At 34.8% G+C, this 23,882-nt stretch overlaps 4 protein-coding genes across 11 annotated transcripts; 2 read left to right on the plus strand and 2 right to left on the minus strand.

Annotated features, from left to right (window-relative positions):
- Window positions 1-427: 427 nt before the first annotated feature.
- On the minus strand, window positions 428-7,567 carry LOC105672824 (protein GPR107). Of its 2 annotated transcripts, none has more exons than XM_012367998.2 (10): window positions 7,335-7,567; window positions 6,485-6,625; window positions 5,381-5,538; window positions 5,158-5,306; window positions 3,583-3,818; window positions 3,366-3,499; window positions 3,023-3,290; window positions 2,457-2,729; window positions 2,178-2,350; window positions 428-1,954 (listed from the first exon to the last, which is right to left on the minus strand). In XM_012367998.2, exons 1-10 carry the CDS (start codon window positions 7,428-7,430, stop codon window positions 1,807-1,809), a joined length of 1,776 nt encoding a protein of 591 aa, XP_012223421.1. In that variant the 5' UTR covers window positions 7,431-7,567; the 3' UTR covers window positions 428-1,806. The 2 variants fall into 2 exon arrangements, with proteins under 2 accessions (XP_012223421.1, XP_067216236.1); XM_067360135.1 differs by lacking the exon at window positions 7,335-7,567 and adding an exon at window positions 6,730-6,876.
- Window positions 7,568-7,674: 107 nt separating this feature from the next.
- On the plus strand, window positions 7,675-13,681 carry LOC105672825 (uncharacterized). 4 transcript variants are annotated; one of them, XM_012367999.2, is made up of 3 exons: window positions 7,675-7,835; window positions 8,546-8,754; window positions 9,763-12,892. In XM_012367999.2, the coding sequence occupies exons 2-3, from the start codon at window positions 8,573-8,575 to the stop codon at window positions 11,066-11,068; spliced, it is 1,488 nt and encodes a 495-aa protein (XP_012223422.1). In that variant the 5' UTR covers window positions 7,675-7,835; window positions 8,546-8,572; the 3' UTR covers window positions 11,069-12,892. The 4 variants fall into 4 exon arrangements, with proteins under 4 accessions (XP_012223422.1, XP_067216341.1, XP_012223423.1 ...); XM_012368000.2 differs by lacking the exon at window positions 7,675-7,835 and adding an exon at window positions 7,878-8,401 and having other exon boundaries at window positions 9,763-13,681; XM_067360240.1 differs by lacking the exon at window positions 8,546-8,754 and having other exon boundaries at window positions 7,678-7,835; window positions 9,763-13,681.
- A 1,028-nt stretch (window positions 13,682-14,709) lies between these two features.
- On the plus strand, window positions 14,710-21,285 carry LOC105672829 (clavesin-1). 4 transcript variants are annotated; one of them, XM_012368005.2, is made up of 7 exons: window positions 14,710-15,149; window positions 18,287-18,511; window positions 18,801-18,960; window positions 19,027-19,088; window positions 19,431-19,624; window positions 20,532-20,745; window positions 20,831-21,285. In XM_012368005.2, the coding sequence occupies exons 2-7, from the start codon at window positions 18,337-18,339 to the stop codon at window positions 21,034-21,036; spliced, it is 1,011 nt and encodes a 336-aa protein (XP_012223428.1). In that variant the 5' UTR covers window positions 14,710-15,149; window positions 18,287-18,336; the 3' UTR covers window positions 21,037-21,285. The 4 variants fall into 4 exon arrangements, with proteins under 4 accessions (XP_012223428.1, XP_012223427.1, XP_012223429.1 ...); XM_012368004.2 differs by having other exon boundaries at window positions 14,711-15,158; XM_012368006.2 differs by having other exon boundaries at window positions 14,711-15,064.
- On the minus strand, window positions 21,144-23,838 carry LOC105672826 (putative serine protease K12H4.7). The gene is made up of 10 exons (XM_012368001.2): window positions 23,545-23,838; window positions 23,283-23,464; window positions 23,020-23,203; window positions 22,904-22,952; window positions 22,672-22,807; window positions 22,485-22,551; window positions 22,191-22,410; window positions 21,981-22,113; window positions 21,559-21,728; window positions 21,144-21,470 (listed from the first exon to the last, which is right to left on the minus strand). The coding sequence occupies exons 1-10, from the start codon at window positions 23,740-23,742 to the stop codon at window positions 21,361-21,363; spliced, it is 1,449 nt and encodes a 482-aa protein (XP_012223424.1). The 5' UTR covers window positions 23,743-23,838; the 3' UTR covers window positions 21,144-21,360.
- Window positions 23,839-23,882: the final 44 nt, after the last annotated feature.

Below are 23,882 nucleotides of genomic sequence, written 5' to 3' on the forward strand. Positions count from 1 at the left end.
GTGTATATACGCGATGAAAGCGGCGTCACTCTAAATCTATTTTATCGCCTCTCGGTCTTTTTCAGCGGCTGCAATTTCCACCGCGAGGTGTAAACCGACTTGCGAGTCAAACTGCCAGCTGCTCGGTCGCCGATTTAATTTATTACTGCTTTGAAACGACTTAAAAGCCGTTGGAAATAAAGCAACGATTTTTCTTCAACGAGCACCCGCTGTATTAATGTCGATCCTCTGCCAGAAACAAGGAAGCAACTTTTATTTCCACTGATTGTCACGTTCATTCTTCTTGCGGACGAGAAGGGACGTGAAGGAATTACCTCCGCTCGTCAGATGCCGCGGCGATGAACTCGTCATAGAGATGTTTCTCACGTATCTGAGGGCAAAGTAGCCTTAGTCGGGCAAGGAGATGATAGGTACAGTAGTCGAGGCATTAGGGGGCCATTCAATAAGTTTTATTAAGCTTCGGTTAGCACTGAATCAGGTAGAAAATTCCCGATCTTTTATACGATTTCTTCTCCGGGTAGATCCAGATTCGCATCCTCCATATCGACAATTTTCTTCTTAATTTCTTATTAAATCTAACGATCGATAAGAAGTTAACACTGGGGATTGTAACAGTGTTTCATCATATACAATATACACGGGAAAGGGAACAAATAAATAGCCACACATGGAACATTGTTCATAAAAATATCCGCTCTAAATATTCTCTGAACACTTTTCATGTCTCGACATAGGTATACGATAGTTGGTAATAGCGGGATAACCAGGGCCATGCTGGCCCTAGATAACAATAGTGACGACGACACATATAAAATTGTGTACAATAGTAAGTACTATAATCAGTCGCGGATTGAAGGGTCCCTTCGCAAAGAAAGAAATTCACTTTACACAGTTATGTATTACAGTTATATGTAAGAGAAAACAAATTAATACAAATTTCAAAATTTCGAGAGAACGATTGTTGCAAACACATCACAGTTCGAGGAACGATATATGCCGGCATATATCGTTCTTAAGTTTCGTCAGCTACCGGTAGAGCCACTATCGAATAGTAATAACATTAACCCTAGTACAATAGTATCGCGTAATATCGCGAGAGGATACATATTTGTTAGATGAGATTATTGCACCGCTCGTCTAAAAAATAAGATTACACAGTGCAAATACAAAATATTCGCATCATCAACAAGATTCTTATATCAAGGAGATTAAGCGTGTGTCATGAGAAAGAAGAAAATGGAAATGTTTCTCTAAATGCCTACGGAAAACCGACTACAAAAAGCGCGACTTGAAAAAGCGCGCGTGTATCCATCGTCTGCTTCTCACATTAGTGTCATAACATCGTAATGTTGTGGAACGTTAAGTGCGAAATGAATAACTTCAGTTTTTATCAAAGTATCCCTTAAAGAAAATAAAGAGAGGAAGAAGTGTCTCACTAATACGTCTGATCGAATGGTAGACAACGAGAGCGGAAGGCGGTCAAGAAATACATAGTCGATATCCTAAGAAAAATGCACTACGATTTAAAATATCTCCCTGTGAATAAATAAACCTGCGGTTATTGATTGCATACGTACGAAATTGAGGTACATTGCACTTTTTCTCCTCATCCGAGAAGTATAAAACGAATCTAAGAATAGAAAACTTGCAGATCTGAGTCGCGTATCCTTATTGGTTTCTCTTCATCGCCTTTTGCTTCGTCTATCGTTTCTCCACGCTTTAGCTCGCGACTTGAATTCGAAGATCTCGCAATCGCGGACGCATTCGTCACGTAACGTGGTCCATCACGACTTACTCCCACTGTTCTCAATCGTATTCGCGAGAGGATTCCATATTGTGAAAGAGATTGTGCCGTTCCTCTTCCGTAGATGGGTCTTTCGAAGTCGCGGACCTCACCGCTCTCGGCACCTTGCTCACTTTACTAAAGTCTCTGCTGATGCTGTTACCGGAAACGCTGAAAAAGATATCGATATACATATATAATAGTAACATTATCTTTGCATTATAATGTAAAATGGCACAAGGTGAAAAAATATGCAAAATTAGAAAAATATAGAAAAGCTGTTGTTTATAACGATTAAAAATAAGAGGATTGAATTTAAATTTATTAATCAATGGAATTAAATTTAAATTAATGGAAGAATAAAATATTGGAGATAAATTAAATTGATACATACACGACACCGATTCTGTCGTCTTCATCGTCCGCCTCCGTTTCTTCGCTCGGTACTGTGAAATAAGGATTCGCGGACGCCGGTCGAAATTTGTAACCTGTCAGGACGAAGAACGCGTAACTCGCCATCTCTCTGAATGTTTGTTCCAACCATTGATGGTCGAAGCGTACAGTAATCTGCAACGGAAGTTATTTTCGAATGCATTAAAGTATGATTCATGATTAATGTAATCTATGAAATCGATATCTGGCGGAAATCGCTGTGATTCGCGCAACGGCGTACCTTCAGTATGTACATTACAATTCGAGTGAAGTATATGTAGAAAACTATCATCATGTAGAAATGCTTAAACAGCATTAGCTTGCGCAAGTTCATAGCTGCTTTATCGCTCGTGCGGGCAGCCTCCTCTAAATGCCTGATGCTCCACACCACCGGAAATAGAATTGCGCCGCAACAAATCAAATCGACAAGTATGAATGTATCCCGCGAGGTTTCGCGACGTAAATTGCCCACATCGCTTTCCTCAATTATTATCTCAGCCACATTTGCCAATACCTACGAAGAAACATCTGTCATCATTAAAGTCATTTTGTATTTAAGAAAATATAAAATCTGCGTATTTTTAATTTGCAATAATATTTGCAACAAAGATTTTACTACGTATTTGTATTTTTCAAGCTTAATTTGCTAAATTCGCTCGTTTTATTTAAATTGAATTCAAAGTTAAAGTATTAAATTAAATTCTCGAATTTAAAGTATTTGGACATAATAATATTAAAAAAAAAATTAATTACACATTTTTCGACATTTTCTTAATCTAAATAAGGAAAAGAGATGTCGATGTTTACTTGCAATGGTATAACAAGCATGAAGAGTTTCTTTTCCTTGTCCGTGAGAATAGGTTTTATGAAATTCCATCCTGTGCCAATGAGCACAATAGTAATGAAGAGAACGGCGCCTTTCAGAAGATGTGTAATGTAGTATAAAATTGCCCACGCTTCCACATGCTCGCCCTTGGTTTGGATGAAGTGGTAATTTATCCCGTGAAACAACAATGAGAAAGACTTCAGGTAAACCAGCACCGCCATTAAGTAATGGATCTTGAACACGGTGTGCCTATCGTAAAAGTAAACATTTACATTTTATTTTGCTAATGTTTTATTGTATCTTACATTATTATTTTACCCTTACTTGCTTTTATTAAGAATAAACACCCAGAAACAGCCTGACAAAAAGAAGAGAAGCGCCATCGTGAAGTATAAAGTCGGCAGCGGCATTTCGCCGGCGCTGAGGAAGTTGTCGTTATTAATTTCCGCTACTTCTACCTGCGAGAAAAATAATTTCTTTATCAGCGTGACAAATGATTTTTAATTTCCTAATTTTTTAAATCATCTTTTAAGAGTCTCACCGTGAAATCCACGAGCAACGGCTCTTTGTAGCTGTCGTAATTATGACAATTGTGAAAATAGAGATTGTACAGGCCCGTTTCGTCGTCGGTGGCGACGTACATGACAAAGCTCGTGTTATACGATCTTTCGCCCTTCGTCGTCGTCTCCATTGTCATCGGCAGTTTCAGACCGGAGCAGGCGTTGCTCTCCGACCCGAGTTTTAAATCACCGCCGCTAACAAATGTTCTTTCGATCTCTGCGCAGAAAGATTTTTCATTTGACAATAAATTCCTGAAAAGAAAGCAAAAGACTCGGCCGCATGAAAAATAGAACAATCCATTGACGGGCTGAGTCGTAGATCGTTTCTGTCGACGAATGTGACGTCTGTTCGTCGCGAATGGCGAATAATCGAGGTGAAACATTGCTGACGACAGATGTACTAAGCGCAAAAGACAGTTACCTAACCGAACCTTCAAAAATACTTGCGTTTCGCGTTATTTATAAGATCGGGGACGAGTCGCGTTAATTATAGCATCTCTCATCTACGGCAGTGTTCGATCATCGATGTTGGTTAAAGATCACGTGCCATCACTCATCAATCATCGTTAAAAGCGCTGCGTGAATAATGCGCGAAATATGCCCGGAATGTTTCACGTATTTTTCGAACAGCTACATTTCTACTAGTTCATAGCGTTTGTTCAAGACACAGTCTCTGAATGATTCTGAATATAACTATATATATAATTACAGTATTTTGCAAAATAATTTTCAATCGCACTGAATAATTACATTACACTTATAGCGACCTATTTAATAACGATAATTTCCGCTTATCACACCTCGCTCCGTAATATTATCTATTATGTTTACGATGCATCGTAAATAACTTCCATGGAGAAGCAATGATAAACATAAAAATGTTTAATCTTCAAACTATTACACTTCAAAATGCAATCGTCACGATAATAATAATTGCTAATATGTGAGGAATGCCGCAATTCAGGATCATAAGCCAAGTCTCCAGTTTGCACCTGTTCTACCCGTTGCAGTTAAATTATACCTCTAATATTAGGCGGTGGAGAAGTGTCGAAAATATCTCGCGAATACCGCGATGGTTTATTTTCGATATACCGTACACATCATTGATAACATTTACCAGACATCGTTTTTGCGCTTGTCCTAGACAGAATTTCATTGCTCTATTCATAGCAAACAGTATACAGATCAGAGTTTTTTGAAAGCGAAATCTCCTAGAGCTCGGATTCCGGATTACGCAACGTGGAGGCTAAATGAGATATCTCTCGGTCTATCGCAGCCTATCTGCTCGCATAATTACCACGTTTATAAGCACATGCCAAATGTTGCAAGTCCAACAACTGAACGCGATCTGTCACATTGTGCAACACATTACACGTTAAGTATAAACGCTGCTCACATTACACGTGAGAAATACAATTAGACTGCCATAACAATCGATGAAAGATATACATATTTCAATATTTGCTAGCTATATTTATATACTCCCTGTAAACTCACATCTTTTTACTGTCGCGTGGAAATAAAAATAAATTCACGCTCGATTTAATGCGACTCACCATGCGGTGTATTTCGTTTTCTTCGTGGAAAGAGCGCTGTATCGCTGAATTCCGATAATGAATTCCTCTTCGTTCGGTACATCAACACTGTGCTGGGATCTCTATAAATATGTGCAGCGCGTACATTGCGGCTGCAATTTATTTGCATCCTACAACATTGATTTAGAAATTATTGGTTAAATTTTCGTGCAGATTTCAACGCCGCAATTGTATCACAACTTACGTTAAATTCTTCAAGTCCATGGTAAAATATATGATAGAGCTGTCATCTTTCTGCTCTGCCTTGGGATTCGACATATTTTGTAGCAAGCATCCATCCAGGTGATTGTGCAAGTACGGATTAATCGCATCGATGAGCGTTTGGCTCAAGCTGAATCCAAACTGCAATTAAGATTAAAACGTTATTTTTATGAATCATAAGATAATGATAGAGTTATAATTTTATAAACATTCTGTTGCAGTTATTTTCTTACTTTGCCAAAAAGAATTTAAAAAATAATATAAATTAAATTATATAAATTTTTATAATATATTTTAAAACATTTTTAGTTTTATAAATATTATAAACATTGAACATGAATTGAGAGTTTTTCGTATAAAAAATGCAGAATACAACACGTGCAAAACGAGTGCTATTATAGATGAGATAACAATATAGAATGGGAAATACATAGTGGGAGGTTTTATGTGCCAGTTATGCGTATGTTGAAAGTATGAACAAGTCATTCACGAGTCCAACAAGTCGATGATACACACAGCATCGCATACTCGCACGCTTATTTATAAACGCGGGTGGTTCTCCGCGCGAGCGTATCAAAGTGCGGAAGATGGAAACAGGTGTCCATTGCTGCACAACAGAATGTATTGCATGGCACATGTGCCCTGTTTTGCAACTAGAATTTAATTTGTGGCAAAATGATGAAGCGAGTCATAAAATTTAATTCGTTGAAATGTTTTGTTTACATTGTTGTTAAATCAGAGTTACGATGAAGACATGCATCGCAATGCAGAAAATAAATTTACGGCACAGAAACATTTTAGTATAAAGTTGCTAATATAATTGATAGAAGCTGAAACATATTATTTCTAGAGAGAGAAAACATATCAGGATTAACTTTATTTTTAAATATAATTTTTTCCATTGATTCTTAGAATTTTTAATTTTTTAATTTAAAATTTTGAAACCTTTCGTTGCTTTCGAATATTTTTCTAAGAAAATGTTTCCGAATCTGTTAAGAGAAATCTTGAATGATTCTTAAATATATTTTAATGAGACACTGTGCTTGTTGAGTTTACATTAACGCGGATTGATTAATATGCAACTTACCACAGCTTTCGTTGCACTTTCCGGTGTCAATTTTTTATTGGCGTCAGCCGGCTCAAACTTGAAATTCGTAAGATTCACAGTTAGAATGCCACCTCTGAAGAAACCGAATGTGCTTAGTGTGATGTAGTGCCTGTCATCTTTCTGAAATGCAAACAACATTTTTTTGTAGTAAAACTGCATGCATCGTACGAAGAACGTAGAGCAAGGACCACGAGGCAAAAAAGTAGCTCCAAAAAAGGACAGACTTGTGTATTTATGTACGTTGTTTGCGTCCTTCGGTTTTTGCTTCGTATATGATTTCTCTCCGGCATAATTTTTTGACATATCGCTCTACCGTGACCATGCAAATTGATATAATCAGTGACGTACACTCGACATGACGGTATGCGTTATAATTTTTATAGAATTCTCTTACGCCGAAAAGAGCATCGTATAACTATCGAAATATGCCTATTAACAACTAGTGAATGCAACTGATAATTTCTGTCGACGACACAAAGTGACGGGATATAATAGCGCACTTTGAAATTATCAACGCCGACATGTCACTCGTGATAGTACGGGTCGCTTCGCGCGATACTGTTTTCGATTGCACGCACGATTGTAGACAGTGTATTGCATATTGCGAGCGTCCTTCGCCTTTCATTTTGCAGGATCAATTCACCACATTTTGCGCGATAATCATTAACTCGTTGAAACGACACGTAGACGCAAACGAACATAAACGCGAAAAAATTCTCGAACCAATTTAATAATGCAGTGTAATCACACATCGTATTTTTTTTTAGATCGCAATTAGGCGCACAATAATAATGAGTGAGTCCGTAAAAGTCACGTCACAGCAACTAACCCGTATGTCTAGCTTGTGAATCCTCGCGGTTGCTGCAGCCACCATCAGCAAAATCGGCAGGAAAACACGTGCCATCGTAAGAACGTTCGGCCGCATCTTTTTTTGACTCCTTTGCACTTTTCGCACAGTTGCTAATCACTGCTGTCGGCGACAAGGAGTCGGCGCGTGACGCGTCGAGAACACTTCGCCTTTGCTCGTCGATACGCGAGCAGGAACTGAGGTTCCGGCGCGCCGGAAGCGTCGGAACCGAACCGAACTGACACCGTCATCGTCATGACAGTGTTGTGAAACAGAGGAACACGCATGTCGGACCGTGCGCATGGATTTGACCCTGTGGCCACGTGTTTTCATACGAATATCGCAGAGTTGACAAAAAAAAACTACTAAATAGCCGACGATCGATCGGCTCTGTATCGTTGAAGTTAGTCAGAGTCGAGAATGATCACGACATGGATTTCGCGTCGATGTGAACTCCGAGGATGGCATTTCAATTAGATTGTGGTGAGACTCCAATCTGCTCCGATCTGTAGCGTCCGTAGGGCTGTATCATGATATTTTGTAGCCTGTGGCTTTACACTTACGGACCGCACGTGTTTGCACCTTCTATAGTCGAAGCGAAACAAGAATAACGTCCGCGCTTTAAAAAGAGAAGGAAGAAACATAACGAGTGTAGAGAGTGTAGCTGAAAAGAATAGATTTGTGATTGTTTGTGCCTTATTTTTAAAGGAAATTTATTTAAAACTTAAAGATAGATACATAAAGTAATGATTAGAAATATTTTTTACATAGAATTGTTTCACTGACGATAATTTGAAGATATAAAGTACAATATAATAGGAATTATTAGAATGATTTTCCAGTTTGATATTCAAAATAATTTATGATTTTGACTGATAACCGTCAACGTAGCTCATTAGCTGTGACATTGTCGAACGAAGGAAATATTTGTTGTTCTGTTGCAGTCAGTTACGACTTCATTTAATTATATATTGTTCTAGTGTATTCGACGAATCAATTTATAAACATTTTGTTAAAGTGCTTGTATTGATTATTTACAAGTAACAAAGGTAAATGAATTTTAAGTAAACTCTCCGATTTAAATAGGTTCGAATGCATGCTCTGTTTCGCAAGACGGAGCAAAGCAAGATGCAAACACGTGCCGTCATGATTTGGAGGTTATTCTATTTGATAGATTGGTCACTTTTTTGCAGGAGGCCTATCAGTTTCTGTTATATGTTATGGAGATGAAATTCGGAGCTTTGCAAATCCCTGATTTTGAAGAATTGAAGCAAGTTACAATAACCAAAGCATCTAGCTGCTCTGAATTGTCGTCTACTAATCAATTTTCACTACAACAAAAGTACAAGATTAACAACAGGCCTATTTTATTCAAACAGTACAGCAGTGAACAAACAATACGGTCAGTAGAAAAATACAGATCAGGTATTAATTCACTGATTTCCTGTGTTAGAGAAAAAATCATTATGTCTAATCATATGCCATATTAATCATGCTAAATTTTAATGTTTTTATTTACTCTTAACAAAATTTTATTTTTGTTATTTTATATGACTAATTAAGAACTTTTTGGAATAATTGTGGAATGGATCTGCACGATTGAAATTTAAAATCATAGTTTTCCAGAAAACATAGTTGAAAGGTATAAAAACAATTAAGCTTGCTTCAAATGTTTAAAATAGAAATAGAAGACATTCGTTAATCTCAAGTGACAAAACTTGCATTTATCTTTGACACTGATTATGGAATTTAGAAATCGTTTTAATAATTGACACGGTTCATGCACTGATTTCACGTAATCTTATTTACACATAAATAACATTCTCGAATTTATTATATATATTTTATAACAGTTATAAAAATGGAAAGAAATTGCTACGTTGCATAAATCATTAATGATTCATTATGTGAGAACTGTACTATGTATGATAATTATGTATTAATTAATATTTTTGAAATCACAGAGAAGTATTTCACGATAATATTTTTTAATAGTAAAAATATTGAATGATTAAAAAGTTCAGAGTGGATCATCGATAGCTTACGTGGAATGTGTTAGTAAAGTGTTTACTACCTGGAAAACTTCAATTCTTAGAGAATATTTTTTCATCTACAGAAATTAAACGAAATCAGGAAAAATTTGGAAAATCTAAAACTCTCAGGAAAATTTTTTTTGTCTAGAGAAATTAGAAAATTTTCTAGAAGGTTTATCAGGACTCAGAGAATTTTTATTGAAAATATCTTTTTAAGGATTTTTCTTTTGTGTGTAATTGACCAATTTATCATTTAATTTCTTTCAATACTTATTTAAATTAAAAATTTGAAATTTGAGTAATTTTTTTCAATTTATTTTAAATTTGCATATAAACAATGATGAAACAATCAAACTATCAGGCATTTTTATTTACAGCAATGTGGACGAAGCAAGAATAACGCCGGAAATTGCAGATAAATACGTGGAAAAATTGAAAATTTTCCATACTTATAATTACGATTTGGAATCTTACTGGAGCATGTCGCACAACAATAAAACACTATTCACATCCACGGCTAATGCGATTGTCAACGCTAGTAATCAAGTGGAGCATATGGAAGTGGAAGAGGAACTAGATTCTAGAAATCAGTTTACGTCAATAAAAAGGTCTGCCTTTGAAAATTCTTCAAAGTTAAACGAGTCTTTTCTAAAGCCGATTTCTACAAGTCAATCAACGTTAGCGTTGATGAACACGACCTTTGTCAACTTAGAAAAATCTGCAAAATTAAACAACGATGTTATAAAACCAATTTTTACCGAACAAAATTCTACAGAAGAGGACAATATAGAAAAAACTGATAAATCTAACAAGAAGCCGACAAGTTATCAGAGAATGAAAGAGAAAATGCGTCCACTCGTCAAAATGTCATCCTTAAATTGTCAAAACGCTACGTCGTCGAAAACAAAATGTTGTTCCTGTTCCATCTTTTTCAAAGTGTTCTTTTTGTTATTGCCTTTGCTATTCATTATTTTTGCGACAATTTTATATCACAATGACGATCATAAACATAGCAGTGATTACGTGAATGCTATTGCTGAATTGAAGAAAGAAATTTATGGCCAGGATGAAGCCATAGAAACTTTAATCGAGTATCTTGAATTGGATACACCTTCTTTGAAAGTGCTAGCTCTTGTCGGTGGCACAGGTGTAGGCAAAACGTACACAGTACAAATTATAAAGGAGAATTTTCCAAGGGAATATACTGTTCATCAATATTACCCGCCGATCAAAAATGTAAAGAGCATCAACTTTTCCTTTTTGTATCCAGACTTAATTATTTTAGAGAACTTGAAGGAACGCGATCTGAAGGATGTTGTAGACTTTTTGAAAAGACGCTCTGACGTGTCTAGTGATCGGTACGTTACTGTAATAGCTGTTTTCAACATCGAACAAATAGACGTTGATTTCACGCGTAGCATAGATTGGAATCATAGTCTTAACGTGATAGAAAATTCTTTCGCCGACGGAAATATCGATGTCAAAATCATTCCTTACGCCTCCTTGAGCGAGGACGCTTTAGAAAAATGCATTATGAAAGCGCTATTACACGGATATGGCGAACGGATGCTTTCCGATGAACAGATCAATCTTGTTAAACAATATCTGTTGACGAATAATGCCGGTTGCAAAGGAGCTTACAGCAAAATTCAGCTTGCTATAAACAAGCAGTTTGCTTGGTAGACAATAAGCAATGATTGTTCATAATTCTTTAACAAATGAAAAGGCTGATCAAATTATTGCACTGAGACTGAACTAACAACATTTTTTCTCCATTTATATAATATATTCTTGGTTACGGTATACAGTGATTGATAATTTTAAGACAATTCTGAGATAAATAGTTCCTATTGAACGAATATTTTTTGAACTTTCTTACTATTAGTTTGGCCGGAAAATAATTGCGATTCTGCAATTTTGAAACGTATTTTTAAATCAATTATTTCATTATATGCTTATTATTATATATCATTTAAAAGCTTATTTAATTGCTTTATCTAACTATGTTATTCGTTTATTAACAATATCAGTTTTGGTCAATTTCAGATTGTTGAAAAAATATGGAAAAAGATTTTCGGAAGATTTGTTTCTACGAGTTCAAGCTTGATCGAAGTACGGCACATACAGCTCGGAATATTAACAAAATGTCGGGGAAACCAGGGAAACGCTAACGAATGTACAATCCAGTTTTACTTTATAAAATTTCGTCACGGAGATGTTAGCCTTGAAGATCGTGAAGGTCGCGGACATTCTTTGAAGAACATGGTGGATGATCAATTAACAGGGGAGACCCACGAGTTTCTTCTTTCTTTCCAGTTGCTTTCAAATGTCCTTGAATTGTTGTTTTCTTTTTTCTGCAAGTTCTCACACAGGCTTCCACCAAAGCCTGTCGTTTACCAAAGAAAGTCGTTCGCGACCCTCACGATTTACAAGGTTAACGTCTTTATTACGAAATTTTTTCAACCAATCCGTTTTCCTTGCTCTATATTTTGTTGATATTCTGTCTGCGCTGCACTTGCCAAGGTTAAACTCGTATAAAAGAATCTTCCGAAAATTTTATTTTTTAATATTTTTTTAAGGGTCTGAAATTAAACAAACTGATAATATTAATAAACACGAATAATATAGTTAGGTAGAGCACGAAATAAACTTTTAAATAATATAAAATAATCAATATATAATTATTATATAATATATAATAAAATAATTTATTTCAAAAAAACGTTTTATAAAATTGCAGACATCAAAACCACAATTATTTTCCGGCCAACATAATATTTTGAACCCTCGTAGACTTAAAAAGTTTATTTTCTTGCCGTCTCTTGATTCAAAAGATAATTTTAATTAGTGAAAAGAATCGGATTGTTAATTTCTCGGTGAAAGTTAACAACTAGTACGATTAGTTGTTGTAACAACCCGTTAGTCTGCGCTAAATGCGTGTCGAAATTTTTCATGCGCATAATTTCCGGGTGTGCCGAAGAAGAACGGCGATTTGTGCGAGAAACGATGGGTAATATTGCCTTACATATATCCGGCGAAACACATAATCAACGCGCGGTTACGCACAATTAAACGAACTCACGTTGATTAAGACTTTTTGTACACGTAATACTTTGCATTTTGTTTAGAACTTTCTTTCTGTAATCGCGCTCACGACGATTTATAAGCGAATGATCGCGATATTGCGTGCATTAAAACTTCGTGTAATGACACGTAATGCTTGAACCATAGGCGTTTCGCTATTATGCTACGTTGTTACCACCGATCATTCTTACGCAATTGAAAAGTTACTTGATTATTTCTTTCTTCTTTTTCCGGTAACTGCAAGTGGCTTAATTTCTAAAGTATAGATATGATTCTGAGGACTTTGCAGTCATATTGCTGTAAATTAGCATTCGAGAAAAATAAATAAAAGGAAAGATCTAAGTGCCAAATTTTAAAACCAAAATGTTAAAAGTAATATTTTTATATATTGCAAACATTAAAAATCTATCAATAAATTATGCTCCCCCCCCCCACCCCATTTAAATGTAAAAGACACATATGTATAAAACTATTTAATTTTTAACTTTAAAACATTTTAGGATATCCCAAAAAAATTAAATATAATTATATACACAACATTATATATATATGTATATAAATATATATGATCATAAATTATGTGTATCTATATATATCTATATACATACATATATTGTCCGATATAACGACTAATAATATCACATATGGATTGTATATGTGATTTTATCAAAAATTTAAAAAACATATGTATATAGTCGTATTATATTTAAATGTAATTATATATATCCAACAATTTTTTTTCGGATATCTTTTAAAGGCGTACTTATTGAATTTGACGCTTCGAAAATATTGCTCAATCTTTTTTTTAATTTTATTTATAGTAATTATTTAGATTATGGATAAGTCAGAGCTGCCACTCCATATTCATAACTAAAATATTTATGATAAATGATTAAGCGCCAATTTCGCAATGACATGAAAAAACATTCTTCTTAAAGCAATATTTTTAAGTAAAATTTTTAAGTAAGGACAAATTAATTTGCGCAATAACAAAAAGTTATAAATATTTATAATTGAAGGAATTGGCGAAAAATGTACACCTCTTTGTGTGTTTAATAATTCGTTTGTTGTTAGCATCGATATTACAAGTTACGATCGACTAACAAATGCGAAAGTGAGCTTGTCTTTTTTACATAGTGGAATTTTGTAAATTGACTTTGTGCTAGTGTTTATGCATATGTTTCTAAAATATAAAATTACCCGATACTAAAATCGTTTATATTTCATTACTATAATTTGTTCACTGCTTCTTTAATTATTGTTATGTGATTTCCTTGCAGCGCAATTTCGAGGCGGATCAATCAATGCTAAAATTTTTGCTTCATGCGCACACGTAACGTTACGTCTTCATGATAAAAAGTATCTCTTATTTACCTCTTACGTTCACTTCAATGATGACGTAACCGGTCAGAAGTTACGTTCGTCCTGTAACGCGAGTATATTACATTATGTACTTCCAATTCGCCCCGTTATTCCATTTCCTTGAATGTCCCGTCGGGGAAATAGAAAGTCATGTTCCCGAAAACGATTAACTTATTATAACAATCTTAATATTTCCTCGGTCGGGTGACAGATGTTTCCTGTTTATTGAAACGAAACTCTTACCTGATAATCCTCTTCACTTCATTAAGAATGATTCATTAAGATTGATTCGCCGATATTTGCAAAAATCCTATTTGCGCAAAAAATGTTCGAAGACGACTACAAACGCGACTGACTAATTTTCAGCTTGACTACCGAACATCATTTTTTACATCCGTTTTGATGAAATCGAACGATAATTGCCCTCTTGGTTTAAGGATATTTCCTGTGGAACGATGTCATCAACTTAATTAATGTCATATTATTCTTCGTACAAACGACAATAAAATTGAACATTTCTTCGAGCGTCATTATTTGTGTCAGTTGTTCGTCAGAGAATTTACTGTCACACAAAGACACTTGGCTAATTGTAAATTGTTTAGCAGGCTTAAAGAATAGCATATTGTGAGATTTTTAATGTAAGATTTTTTTAACTTATTTACTTTTTGTTCTATAATATCTCATAATTATTATTCTGCGACAATAAATCAAATATTTTATGTAACTAGATCACAAAATACAAAACCACGATCATATTCGAGCAGAAAAAATTTCGGCGGACTAAGCGCGATCGTATTTATCCATCTTCGATGGACCGTTCGTCAACAATCAAGGCGATGTAGAAAAAACAGTCGGTTTCGGGACGGACGGTAATCCACTCATCGGAGGGATCGTTACGAAACTATCAGTGTGGTACATTATTCGTATCGACGATCTAAGTATCTATAAAAGAAAGTAGAAGGCTGGTAAACTGGCACACTCCGCGGGTTTCCGTGACGGACTTCAATGAAAAGTTTAATCGCGTTAAATTGGCGCCGAATCTGGAACAAAGGCGAGAACGTAGCTTTGTACCCCGAAGGATCTGCGAGTCTTTGCGAGGACACGTTCGTTCGTGAAGCGCGATTGGGAACGCTAGAGAAGAGGAAGGGCGCCGCTGGAAATTATAAAAGAGCGATCGACACATAAGAGTGGGGCAGTCGTTTCCAACTGTGCACCTGGGCCACCACGATCAGGGTACGCATAATCACATATAGGATATCTATCCAGAGTGCTCGTACGTAGATCTCCGACGCTTCAGCTTCGCGCGCTTCGTCAAGAGGCAAATTGAGTAAGCGAATATAAGATGGGGATTAGCTAACATTTATTAAAATTGGTCACTTCGCTCGATATATTTTATAACATACTGTTTTATATAACACTCTTCCAGTATACTTTTTCTATATCGTGAATGTCAGATTAAGAGAACTTCAATATTTATATTTCGATATTTTTTTAACTATAAATAAATAGAAATTAAAAGTTAATTAAATTAAAAATTCTAAAAATAGAAATATAAATAACAAGATCCGATCTTCAACTTACTTTTACTTCAATTTGCTTTAACAGAGCTTTAGTACGTTATTTAACAGTCAGAACACTTAATGCAGATAGGACACTTTTTCTAAAAGATCAAATCTAAATTGACAAAAATCTAGTTGTAAGAAATTAAATAACTTGCACAATATTCTATATAGATATTTTAGATATTTTTTACATTTGTTTTTATACTGCAATTTTAATGCATATTAGATTGCAAATTTAATTGTAAATACTTTTCAATGAACAGTACTTCTCTTTTACTTTTTTATGAAAACACATTTTGTTTATTTACTTAAAATATTAATATTTTATCTATCTAAATCACATATTAATCTATCATAATTTATGCTAATTATTAATTTCATTTAAAAGCCATAAGGAACAAGTGTCGTACTACAAGAATACAATAGTTGTCTGTGACGTTGGCTTTACGTTCATGCTAATCCGATCACGCTCACTAGAATAATGTGTAATTGAATCGGCCGACGCCACGTGAATTTTAATCGCACAACAATCTTTGAAAACTGCACATCTCGTCCTTGATTGTAAAGGTCGACATTACTAAAGGTCAGGAATATAGGACGTGAATTGTCATTCGTGCGAATTTTGAAGGAAATTCACGCGTTGATTCGACATTTCGCTTATTACACGCAAAATTAACTACAATCAAGCCAACTAGTCAAAAGTATCGTGACATAATCATTGTAATACGTGCAGGAGTCTTACGCGGGCATAATGTAATAGTTGCACGATCGCGCGTATCTTAATAGCGAGAGGTAACGTTAAGTCACACGCGGATCGGTAAAAATGAAAAAAATGATAAAGTAGATACCGGCGTGATGCAATCGACGTAATGTATTCTCATATGAAAAAAGCTCTTACGAGCGTAATCGCCGATGAAAGCTCGCGGCTAGTAATACGATAAGTGGCACTTTCTACGCGGAAGAGAATAGCTCCCTTAACCAGCTCCTCATCATATAGCAGAATAGCGTTGATTGCGCGCATAGACGCACGATAGTGCGATTACGCTCGCCGACTTAAAAGTACGGGACTGACGTAAGATACAGTCTTTGACGTGGCCGACGATCCGGCAATCATTATTCTTTGTCTATTAGTCTTCTCAAAACTGTCATGTGTTCTACAAGTCATAGCGTTCGATACGCTACATATTTACATATTTAATCATGAGAATTATATAAAACTTGCAAAAGGCGGCTAATAATTTAGGGATATTTAGGGATATTCATAGGTAACATTTTATGTCATATTATGATATCACCACGATTGTAACTAATGATATTACTGTAACTTTTTGATAATGTCACAGTGACATCACAATATCCATAAATATAAATTTTATATTTAAATATTATATATATTTATATATATATATGAATATTCATAAATGTATCTACATCAGCGTATATCGTATGTATATATGTTTGATGTATATACATGAAATGTACATGAGGTATATTCTGTGTATATACAGGCAGCGATCTTGTTCGAATATACATTTTATGTATGTCCACACGATGTCCTACGAATATCCCTAAATACACGTAAATTTATGTATATTCTATGTATGTACATAGTATATACAATACGTTTTTTCCACATTATGGATATTCCATGTGTATACATAGGATATTGAATGTTTACTGGAAGGCGAGACTTTCGTTTACGTTGTCTGTCATTAGACCGTTTCTCGCGTGACGATGTAACTTTATAGATATTACGTGTCATAAACTCTTTAGGTTCGAAGTTTTATCGTATAATTCCATCTTATGATAAGCAAAAGCGATATCGCAGCAATGTTATACAATGTTATACAACTCTAATTGCCAATTTGTTTCGGAATGCGGAGACTTGTGGTTGAAGAAGTAAAACAGAGCGCGCGCGTGAACACAGAAAATAAAAATCTTGCGGCAGTAAGCACATCTAGAAAGGAGCGAACAGGACTATAGTGAATAGATATATTCATTGTGAAATCGTTCTCGCTACGCAACGGGTGGTGTTTCAGTTTCTTAAAGATGTTTCACATTCTTTCCCACATTTTTAACCGCTTCATGTTGCAAGGCGAAGAGAAATAAAGTCACTATTACCACAACAGCACCCCTGAGACAATAACATAATTGTAAAGCAGTAGCAGTCAAGTAACTCAAACTAGATGATAATGACACTTCTTTCGGGATTGTACGCGACGCGGTTTATTTTGAGGAACAAAGATGGGTGAACAACCGATTGCATAATTGGAGAAAGCGATTGCGAAACGGGCCGGTGCATACATACAGCCGATGCTCTGACTCAAGCGCGATGAAACACTCGCTGTACCACCCGGCCACGCTAATCGTTATGTCACGACTGACGAAAGGCTCGAGAATTTCCGTATGATCGGTCGCCTCACGTAACGCAACTAATCTGCTCCTTCTTAAAGAAAAGAAAAAGATAGTCGCATTTCTTATGTTCGCCGTGGCCGTCACGACTTGAAGAGAAACCAGGTCAGCCGGTCAGTAGATTTTATCTGATACAGAAGAAAGTGAAAACCGGCATCATTTGCTGTATAATTAATGAAAGATTGTTACGCAAAAATAAATGTTTGTCATCTATCAAATTTAACGCAAAAATTTAAAAATGATTATATTCTTATTTTAAGACTTTAATTTACGTACACGAGACACTTAAGAATTTTATGTTTCTTCAAGCAAACACGTTTTTTCTCGTTAAATTTAGCATATATTTTATCCTTTCGAAATTATTGTTATTACCTTTGAATAAAATCGAGGTCTAGAGATTATAATTTTCAATTTTCGGGAGATATATTGAGGGGGGGGGGAGATATTTTCGGGAGATATGTCACATTATGACGGTTTTCAGGTCTTTATAGATTCAAATAGATTGACAGGCGTTTCTTGAACGAAACCAAAATGGGAGGAGCTGAGTGGGTAGCCGATGAGTATGATTACGAGTGCACCCTCTCAAAGGAGACTCAGAAAGTGGCCAAGGATGAACTGAGAGAAGACAAGAACACCAGAGATCAAGCTCTCGAGCAGATGCGCAATTGGATTAAAATGAATCCGCGCATTGAAAGTTGCCGTCTCGGTGAGATCACAAGGCCAAGTAGTAATCAATTTATAAATAGCAATTACGTATTGGCGCAAAAGTATATTATTTTGCCAAAAGACCTGAATGCTAAGTACAATAATTCATATCGTTCATTAAACAATGTTTAAATCTGTTTAATTTAACATTATAATTACAGCCTATAAAATTATTATAATTAAAGTACTTTAAAAGATAATCACATATTTTAAGGGGAATTCTAGAAATTTTGGTGTGTGTTATGTATCGATAATTAGACACTAGGCATTAATATATCATATCTCGTCAGATGCACGATTCTTACTAAAATTCTTGCGATGCAAAAAGTTTAATGTACCGATGGCGCAAGAAGCCACGGAAAGATACTTGTTACTCCGTCAAGTGTATCACCCAGCATTTAGTAATCTGGACATCTCAGAGCCTAGCGTGGAACGCTTACTGTCATTGGGGTAAGTATTTTTTACTATTAATTATCTTGTTATTGTTGGAATTTGTTTTACAATTTTTTGTTTTAGATATCTCTTTGCTGCACCTGGCCGTGATACAAAAGGCCGTCGCGTAATAATTGCTAGACCAGGTATATCATTTACATACTAAGCGCTGAGCATTGCATATAAATCTAATATACGCGTATAAAGTATATTTAATTTATTTAATTATATATATTTGATATATTTAATTTAAGATAAAGCCAAATTCTAATGTCTAATTCTACTTTTGTTTATTGTAATTATATATATTGACCATATAAATATTATCTCACGATAATAAGTATAAATAGAAAGCATGTAATGACAAACACGTTATATTTACGTAATTCTGTTGCAAAAGTTACTTAGATCTATATCATTATCGGCGCCTTTGTTCCATCGCGTTTATTTTATTATGTTACTAATTATTTGTATAATTCTTATTTAAGGTGTATTTGATCCTCACAAATATACGAACGTGGACATGTGTAAAATTCATGCTTTGACTTACGAAACGCTAATGGAGGATGAGGAAAATCAAGTACGTGGCTTCGTACACTTTGCCGACGGTGCCGGTGTCAGTTTTCCTCATTTGACGCTATTTACTCCGAAGGAAGCTGTGCGCATTGTAAAAAACGGCGAGGTATATAATTAAATATCGTGCAATTTATGAATCAGAATCTGTAAAATTTAACTTTTTAATTAGTAAGTTTGCAAAAAATATCACAAACAAAGAAACATTCTTTTAAAATTTTTTTTAATTTATTTTTATTTACATGTTTTGAAAAACTTTAATTTATACAGTGTGAAAATGTTAAACAGTGTCAATATATATCATAATTTTTCACACTATTCATTATTATAAATATTTCATTACTTCAAAACTTCTATCTTCTAATATTTTTCTCAAATATTTCTAAGCTTATATGTAATTTTTAAATCATACTAAATGTACTAAAAGTAATGTCAAACAAGTAAACCTGTTTCACTTTTCACTATTCATCATTAATTAAATTAACAAGCCTTTGCATGTATGAGTATCTTTAAAATCTCGACGACGACGGTTTTCATCATTACCTCGTTTTTACAACATCGACGCATAATCAGCTTCGTCTAGAAGTTCCTCTTACCAAAGAGGTCATGTAACGTAAATTTCACAATGCTATCTAAACTATCGCAGACTTAACAGGTTTTTTGACATTATTTCTTTTGCAGAATAATTCAACGGTGAAATTTCACAAAAAAAGTTTAATACCCTATTAAACAAAGGTTAAAGAAAGTTTTATAAAGAATTGAAAAATTGGATAAAAACCAAGATAGATTTATTTGAATGAATCGTATAAATTCATACAATAAAAGTCAACTTTAATGTTTTATCGGTTTATCTTGAAACTGAGAACTTGAAAAAAAAGAACTGCGAAGGCGATTTCGAGTTTTACTGATATTACGTGTCGCAATCAATTTCAGTAGATAAATTCCTAATAGGAAATAATTCTCTTCTAAATGAAAAAATTAGGATAAGTGATAGGAGTAAGTGATAATTCTTTTAGCGCACCGTACCAATGAGACATAAGGAAGTCCACGGGATCAATGTTCATCCCTCCTTGAAATTTGCTTTGGATTTCGGGATGTCATTGATTTCCGAGAAAATTAAGAGTCGCATAAAAATCTACACGAGCCTCGAAGACGCTATTAACAACAAGATGGACGTTAGCATGCTGCCTAAAGAGTACGGCGGCACTATTCCCATGAAGGAAATGATCGGTAATTCATTGGCTTGATTGTAACTTTCAACTCTCGTTTCACCTTTTAACTCTCCACTTTCTTTTGATGATCCATTTTGATATAGATCTATGGCGAAAAGAACTGTTGGAAATTAAACCCACATTATTGAATAACGATAAAATGAAAGTGCGTCTCGAGTTATACTCGGAGAAGGCACGAGAAGGTGCGGTCTCCGCATTGAAGCAGGGTTTCGGCTGTTCCAGCGTGGGGTCCAACGATTCTACAATGTATGGCATAACCGGATCCTTTCGGAAGCTCGAAGTTGATTGATGTTTTGCTTGCTTTCTGCCAAGCGTGATTTCTATGTAGAAATAAATGGCACGGGATTGCGACGCAATCTGGTTTGGAAACTATATGATTATAGATTAATACTGGTGTTCAGAGGATGTAATTTTATTTTTGTATCATGTAGATAATGTATTAATTGATATGAGTTGTTTGAAAATGCACTATACGTATATATCAAATATTGTACATAATTTTTCTAACACGTCACAATTAAATGCATCAAAAACAAAAGCATAGTCTCATTATTTTTTTCCCGTCCCAGAAATCGCAAACAAAAACGTTTGCAAAAAAATTCTACAAAAACATTTATGACGAAAGCCACTCTCTAATTATGTCGCGAATCTTTTCTCTCGCGTTCTTCAAGTCAGGCGTGTCCGTGAGTTCGTCGTTGTAAAGATCGCGGCAATGCGAAGATCCTGTGTAAAAAATGATATTGTTATATTATTGTTTTGCGTTATGGAAAATGCAAAATTCTAATATATTTTTAATTTATTTTTTAACTACCATTAATGAAAATTGCAGGGGAGAAAGTGTTTAGGTCTTTGAGTACCGACAACGCATGCCATGGATCGATATCGCCATTCGTAAAAATAACATTTCTCAAATCTGGTAGCTGCCCTCCATACATTATATTCGTCCGTTTAACGCGTGAATCTAATATTTTTTTGTTATTGCTGGAATTAATTATTATTTTTAAAATTATTATTGATTATAATTTTTCAACAAAAAATAACTTGATATTCTTTGAAAAATTACTTTACATGTTTTCGAAAATCTTGCGAGAAAGTAAAATGCAGTTATTTGTATATTATACAATTTTTATATGCGCTAAGGCTTGCAAATACTGTTGTTACAAAGTATAAACGTGAGAATACATGAGAGATTAAGCGAGAAAATATTATACCAATTATCATTAATGTACTTACTAATCGCCGTACAAATCGGTACACAAGTTGATATAATAGCTCAGCGGAAACAGCGTTCCAAAGATTGAGTTCTTCGAGTTTGTTGTCTGATAGTAACCATACTCCGTGCAAGTCTGATGATACCACTGCCTCACTGTAAAATATTAGCTTTTGTTACACAACATGTTGTTACTGTTTAATTTATTCTGTTAGCTAATCGGTTCAATTTACTGATACTAATCGCTGCCGGCGATTCCCATGAAGTCTCTCGGTATTGTTTTATGAAATTATTATACTTCACATCGAGACACTCATTCTGGTTTGAGACGACATGTGCAAGTCTCTGCAAAGGACTGCCTAAATGCGTTGCTGTCATATTCTTGCACAACATCGAGATTTGTGTTTCGCCGTTCTCAGTCACTCTATCACCCTGAACGGTTCCGGCGAATACCTAATTAGAAAGAAATTTCTAATTAGAATAGTGAAATAATCAAAGCAATCTTGCAATAATAATTATCTACGCACCTCCGCTAATAAATTCATTAAGTAACCAAGATCACTCGAGGACTTTACATCAGGCACATCGCAAAAGCTAGAATCATTAAAAATAAAATTATTATTTCTAATTTTTTTAAATTTTACTTTCTTTATTTTATTACGATTGTATCACAATTTTAACAAGCTATTTACGAATTCGAACAGTTAGTCTCACTTGAAATAAAGTTTAAGTTTTTGAGCACCATCCTGCGTAGTCAACAATTCCTCTACTGATTCGAATGCAGTCTTTACATCTTCAATGCATTTTTCACTGTATCTACCGAGCGATTTCGCCACGACCTCATAGTATTCTAAAAAATAAAGTATTTTAAAATAAATAGTATTCTAATAAAATAAATTTCTTTTAATGATATTTGTAAAGAATAATTATAAATTTAAAAATTTACCGTAGAAATCAGCCTTTGCACGGACTGGAGCACTGCTGGCCAAAGCACCCTGTTAAAAAAATATTTTGTTTTATTTCATTTTGTTTATTTCTTTTTTTTTTAATCTAAAAAAATACTTGAATAAGATGAGGATATTTAAGCCGTGCCCATGCTGCCATATTTCCAGCGTAAGAACCTCCGAATACTATAACAGGACTCTTTTCCAAATTTTTCTCTTTCTTCTTCGTTTCGATGAAATAAGCAAGATCAGCGAGTGCCTGATCGACGTTCAAGTACTGCAAATTTGCTGTGCTGGTATCCCTAAATTTATTTTATACAATACTGCTTTAAGAAACGACTCTCAATTTAGAGTAATAGAGAGACATTATGAATTATGTACTTTGTTGGTCTGCTCTTTCCATAAAATCGATGCTCGGTGTAATACATCAAGGCGCCATACGTGGTTGCAATTTCGTGCATCAATCCACTTTGCAAAAATCCTTTTGATATTTCCCATTCTCCACCGATCATGATGAGAATAGGACCATTTTTCTTCAGAACCGCAGAATTCTCGTAATAACGCTATAGAATCGAAATAAGTATATTATTCTCAAAAACGATGCATTTTGATTAAAGATAAATAGTTGTATAACGATAATTACCATCGACCAAGTGTGATTATTTCGGTGGTTGAAGTGATCAAGGGGTTGAATAATCCAACCCTCAATTACATCTTTGTCTGCATTTAGTTTAAACGATACCGGCTCTTTCAGACCTTTATAAGTGAACCCGCGAAAACCCACTCCATTCACGAGGGGATGGATTGAGCACAAAACGAGCAACACGTTTAACATGATCATGATTCGAAATGTAACGCACAAAACGTTCGTTCAGCTTTTAAAGCGCGTTAAACAAACGCTGCTAAATGTGACAAACACTGACTGATATTCACAACTTCCTTCAATTATGAATGGAGATAATGGCTGATATGATATCTCTC

This window comes from Linepithema humile, chromosome 1 (assembly GCF_040581485.1).
Source record: "Linepithema humile isolate Giens D197 chromosome 1, Lhum_UNIL_v1.0, whole genome shotgun sequence".
Taxonomy (NCBI): Eukaryota; Metazoa; Arthropoda; class Insecta; order Hymenoptera; family Formicidae; genus Linepithema; species Linepithema humile.